Source organism: Erpetoichthys calabaricus, chromosome 16 (assembly GCF_900747795.2).
Source record: "Erpetoichthys calabaricus chromosome 16, fErpCal1.3, whole genome shotgun sequence".
In the NCBI taxonomy this organism is placed as follows: domain Eukaryota; kingdom Metazoa; phylum Chordata; class Cladistia; order Polypteriformes; family Polypteridae; genus Erpetoichthys; species Erpetoichthys calabaricus.
This window is the reverse complement of record NC_041409.2, coordinates 19492357-19498356: the sequence shown is the minus strand read 5'-3', so window position 1 is coordinate 19498356 and position 6000 is coordinate 19492357. Positions and strand designations below refer to the sequence as shown.

Genomic DNA, 6000 nt, shown 5'->3' with positions numbered 1-6000 from the left:
GCCTGTCGATCTCACGCTCTATTCTTCCCTCACTCGTGAACAAGATCCCGAGATACTTGAACTCCTCCACTTGGGGCAGGATCTCGCTACCATATATTGTTTAAACAAAATTAAATTGGTGGGTATCACAACTCCTTACAGAAGAAGAATAGATTGAAAAGAATTAAAAACAAAGCCAGAAATTATTAAATACAAGGCTGGAAAAGTTGTGATGAAGTGTTTCAAGAGTTCGAAATTTACACTTAAGCATGTTGCAGAAAGCTGGCCATGAGAAAATTAAGCTGATGTTGGCTAGTTTCAAAAGATAATAGCCGTTTCACTGCAAAAAATGAAATTTAAGTATTTATATCATGACGTTAAATCTTGTTTTCCTTTGTAACAACAGCGCTATACACGCCCGACCCGACACAGACTCACAAGGAGGCGCGTATAAAAACAACACAAAAGTTTATTTTTCTTCAGCTGGAGGGCACGTTTTCCCCGTAATCCCTCCAACCACAACACAGTCCCAAATAAAGTACAAAATAAATCACCAGTAACACAAACGCGCCCTTCTGGCACCACCACTCCTCCTCCCTTGAAGCTTCGTCCTCTCCTCCCGACCCTGGCCGTTCGTTGAGTGGTGGTGGCTGGCCCCTTTTTATAGCCCACCTGGAAGTGTTCCAGGTGCTTGGCCACCTGGTTCCAATTGCACTTCCGGGTGGGGCTGAAGATTTGTCCAGTTGGGCTGTGGAATCCATGCAGCACCCCCCTGGTGGCCACCCCAGCTCCCAACCGGGCTGTGGAAGACTCCATCTCCCATGGAGCCCTGCGGGAAACTGAGGCACCATCGTCAGCCAGGGAGGCTGCCACCAAACGTCCCGGGGGAGGTATTGAGTAGTCCCTGGTTCGGAACATGTGTAGAAGGGGCGTCCTGGCTGGGCATGGGACCCGGCTGCCTGCCATACCTTATTGTAAGAATTATTGACTTATCCAAAAATTTGTATTTTCAACAGCTTACTTTAAGAAATCTTGTCAAGTAAATTTTGCTTACCCCAATGGCAGGCATTTTTGCTAAACAAAAGCAAAACAACTCCCATTTAAAGTTTTTTTTTTTGTCTAACTTTTGTATAAGTATTTTTTGCAGAGTTTATGTTGGCTGTTTTCAAAATCCCACCTTTTTTTAGCAATCATGGCTTAGCACACTCTGATGGTAATCCAGTGCTGTTTGAACCGCAATGGGAAGTTATACAGTATAAAGGATATTTAATGGTGAATACCAATTCCCATTTGAAACAAACCATTAAAACCATCACTTCAATCACATTTTGGTGGACAGTCTTGGTTTGCAGTCTTGTCCCAGCACACCATTTGTTAGAGTATTAGGATTATTAGTGCTCGAATTTTAAGACCAATGCCCTCCCAGAGACATAAACGATGCAGACATTCAGCCCCCATTTGATCAGACCCTATGGGGAGAAGAGTATTTATTTATTGTTTTGATGTCAGCATCTATATTCCCCTCTGCTCCACTTGAGTGATACTCTGGTCAAAAGATGGCTCTGTGGTGGGGTTGGTTTCTTGGGTGGTTCTCTGTTATCATGCTCTGCGGGAACCATGTTAAGTAATAGTGGTGCCCTGGGCACTTCACAGATCCCAGAATAAAAAGACAGAGCCATACCAGGTCATAAAAACAACAGGCTTTTTATTTAACAAAACAGCACATGTTCTTAGAGAGAATAAAACAGCACAAATCAAAAACCTTTACCCTAATTCTCAGATAAATTAGACTGACAGAGCAGGCTCTACAATGCTGACCTGAAAGGTTTAGGGTACTCCGCTGAGTGAATTATACCTACTGTAAATACTAAAGTGCTAAAACAGGTTCTGATAAAACAACATCTACCCACCTTAAGTTGACAAGTCTTTCTGTGGTACCTTCTTGGCTGTCTTTCCCACGCACCTTTTTGCGTATGAGATAAAGAAAGTTTACCTAAACAGCTGTGTCGTCTCTAGGCAAAGGTCAAGTAGGCAACGGTTTTGGGGGACGTCATGGCCTTGGCAGCACCAAAACATCATCTGAGAAGTGACCGCGAGGGCGCTCATGTCCAAGTTGATTCTTATGCGATTGTAAGTTACCAATCTCTCCCTCCCGTCCTGTCAATTTAATTATGTGATTGCAGCAATGATCTAAACGGGTGGCTCTCTTATGGAAGTCTCTTTTCGGATTCTTGCAACCAAACCTGTCTAAGAATGTATTGCACCCTGCTAAACAGGCACATGCAAGGACAAGTGTGAGGGTCTTTTACTGATGTAAATGTACAGTCAGTATCCCAGTGTGCCTTCGAAATTCAAGGGATACCCAAGGGTCCCTTCAAACCCTGTACCCCAGTGTGCCTTCAAAATTCAAGGGATACCCAAGGGTCCCGTCAAACCCAAGGGAAGTTATGTCTGCTGATGACGCCCCATCATTCGCTAAACTAGGAGGACATTCTGACGTGCCACATTTCAGCTTACCTTTTTCGATGGTTCAACTGCATTTTTAGGACAATTCAAACATTAATTAATGTATAATTAAGAGTGAAAAGATTATTTAAACCCACATTTAAAAAAAAAACATTAATCAAAAAATTGTTTTTTTTAAGCAACAGACATATGCTTCGCAATACAAATTAATCACATGTGGAATTTTCCAAGTGAGAAGAAAGATTTAGTATCATAAAACATTTTTTCAATGTTAAATATATAATTTTAAATCAAAACGTAAGTTGTTGCCACAGAGGCATTACTAAATCTACATTTAGCCCTTATACTAGTTTAAAATAAATGCATGTTGTCTTAGTTGACATCACCCTGTTTCACGACTTCAAAGAAATGGTTATAATATTTACAGCTATTTACATACACGTAGAAGCTGGAAAACTGGTAAGACGTAGGAAGTGTACATACCCATCACACTGAATTAGATTGGCAACAAACTTAACGCATTTTGAACTGCAAACCTTTCACTTCAATCATGTTAATTTACACATAAATTCTGTTGATATCGAAAGATTAAATAATTGTGTAATTGAATATTACACACATGCCACCTCATAACTAACCGAGGAGAACTCGACATACCTAACACTTTATTTCAGTAATAAATATGAGGCAGGAATTAGATTTGGTGTGAAGTTCAAAATTAAACTCGTACTCTGTGCCACATGGGTTGAGTCAAAGTAACTGGTGGCTCAAGAATGTCTCAAGTTAGAGCTGCTTGCCTGCCATTTTAGTCTCTGATATTAAGATCACTGACGATTCCCAATCTCACCTCTGGGTTACATGCTGGGTGCCAAACTGTCTTGTTCTGAGAGCAGCACCATCGTACTGCAGTTCATCTCTAGGGCAACAGTCTCTTCGGAAATTGGGCTGACAGGCGGGGTGCCATTCCCAATATCTTTCACAGCTTTGGCTGCTTTCCTCTTCTGGTGCACTTTAGTGATCTTCTTTTCGGTGTCTGTATAAAAATTGGTCAGCAAATTGAACAGAAATGCCAACCATGCCATCCCAAAAAGGATCCACAAGGCCACAAGAAAGCGATAATAAGGTTTGCCACTCTTTACACCTAGAATAGGGACAAGAAGCGAAGAAGGTAACATCAGATTTTAAGCATGGGATGTGCAGTTGCTGAGTGGAGAGTTTTGCTAGCTGTAAGCTAATTCATTCCTTATCCTCTTTAATAAAACCCGTGTGCATCCATGTTTCCGTGTGTGTGTGTCTTCTGGTGAAGTGCGCATGTGCGGGGCACTCTTTAATAAAGGACATCATTGCTGGGGAGAGTGCTGATTGGGTAGTCGCGGCCAAGGAGGAAGTACAGGGAAGGGCGGAATGAGTGGCAGAGTCACCGGCCTCTAGCAGATGCTTCAAAGGCCGCCTGACGCGTCACACAAGACAGAGGGGGCGGGACCTATAAAATATTGCGCAGCCGATCCAATCGGATTTCGGTAAATGAGGTAAGACCTAAAACATAAGGCACGAAAAATCCAATCGGGTACTGAGACGCGGAGACCAGCTTCCCCAAAGAGGTGGGATTAGTGTTTGTTGTTGTGCAAGTGTTCACTCTGAGGATGTCAGATTTGCGATGAAGAAGCTTGGCCCGGTAAAGTGTAAAGTGTCAGTCCTTGAAGGGGTTTTCCTAAATATACGAATTTTCATGATATTACAATAGGATGACTTTTAAAAGTAGATTTATTTTCGCGCACAAAAACACAAACAATCAAATCCTATATAAGCAACATCTCCTGGAAGAACGGTCAGCTCAGCAAGTAAACATCAACAAAAGAAAGGCTGAAAGACAAAGAAAAATACGAGCAAATAGATCGATTTAAGAAAAAGAAAATGAGCGTCAGAAAAACGCTAAAAGAGAAAGACTCAGAAGAGCAAATAGATCTATAGAAGAACAGGAAAATGAGCGTAAAATTTATTTTTATTATTATTTTACATTTAATATAGACTGTACCTACTAATGTTTATGCACTACTGTTCTAGCGCCCGTTATTGTAACGGGCTTAATGTCTAGTTGTGAATAAAATTCTTATAAATCGATTCAGTAAACTTCTAAATACACCATTTTCAAATGATAAAAATGGCCACATTTCTGTAGATTCACCTTGGTTTTAAATTGTTATAGTTAAGAACTTATAAAGTAACATCTGTCCTGGCATCTTTGCAATGGCTTCCCACAAAATTTAAAGCAAATTACAAAACAATGAAGGTCACTTTTAAATTATAACTTTTAAAAAGCAAACAAACAAAACTTAAAGGAAATAGTCTCTTGCATCCTGGTCAAAACAAATAAATAAAACTGAAGTCTTACATGGAGCTCTTCTCTGAAGACAGGCACAAATCCCTCTCACAGATGAAAACAGTAATGGAAAAGTAAAAAGCAAGTAGCGTTTACAGATGTTAAGGACACAAGGGTTGTGCCCATGATAGGATTTACAGTTCACCACTATCCCTGAAGTCATCATGGAAGGAAAGCACAGATGGATACGTATCCTGGCCAGGATGTTCCTATTCCCTTGTCCAGTCAGGATGGACTCAGGGAGACTAGCCTGCCAAGAACAGTTGTTCCCCAGTATGATAGGTGGCAGTGCTCCACTGATTTGGACACCTACAGGGCTGAATAGGAGGTGTTGTTATGAAGCGCAGCCCTGTTGAGTTCCCCAGGTTCTGACCGAGGGTACTGCTGGGAGAAGACTCTCTCATTTTATGGTGTTGCTGTCTGACACAGAAGTGCTTCCTGGGTTGCAAAGTTCTCGTACCGGAAATACTCCTGGGTCCAGCTTACAAGGAGACACCTTACTTCACTCTGTCCATCAAAGTTGGAGTCAGTGTACAACTTTGGAAAAAAGAGAAAGAATTGTGTTTTGGAACTCTTTTGAACCCCAGACTGGTGTCTTAAGAGGATGTGTCTGAGGTTTGGGTCTCTTACTCTTATAGTAACTACTAGCCTTCCCCAGCAGCTTTACCTGAATAATAGTGGACCCTGCCCGGCTCCCCACTCCTGATGTCATGCTTCCCCATCCCCTCGGCCCCCAGCCTCTGTCTCGGATTAGCGCGAATATATTGCTCCTGCAAGCAAACTATGATTCCTACTGCAATGACAAAAGTCGCAAAATCAGCTGGAATGTTCAAGCAAATTATAGAAAGAAACCCGATCTAAATCTGTTAAGTAATTCTCTTGTTCGCTAGCTAAGCGGAAGTAAGGAATGCCCCGAGGCTGGTATGTGAGTGAGGAGGGCCCCGCTGCCGTGTCTCTCAGATTTGCACAAATAAATCGGCACCGCAAGTGAACAATAATACATAGCACAATAAGAGAAGTCACCAGAATGTTCAAGCAAATTATAGAAAAAAAAACAACCTAAATCTGTTAAGTAGTTCTCTTGTGAAAAACAGACAGACAAACGTTGGATTATCCAACATGTGTTATGGCCAAAACCCAAAATTGGCCAAAGGGGGAAATGGCCAGTGTTGCTG

The 6000-nt window shown here is 41.7% G+C and overlaps 1 protein-coding gene across 1 annotated transcript in view; it reads right to left on the bottom strand.

Moving 5' to 3' along the window:
• Nucleotides 1–1662: 1662 nt before the first annotated feature.
• The window catches only part of LOC114666787 (potassium channel subfamily K member 16-like), a 50520-nt gene continuing 46182 nt past the window's right edge, over nucleotides 1663–6000 (bottom strand). The window contains exon 5 of the mRNA XM_028821784.2: nucleotides 1663–3586. Within this exon, the coding sequence (XP_028677617.1) occupies nucleotides 3300–3586 (287 nt within the window). The 3' untranslated portion in view covers nucleotides 1663–3299. The remainder of the gene's footprint in view (nucleotides 3587–6000) is intronic.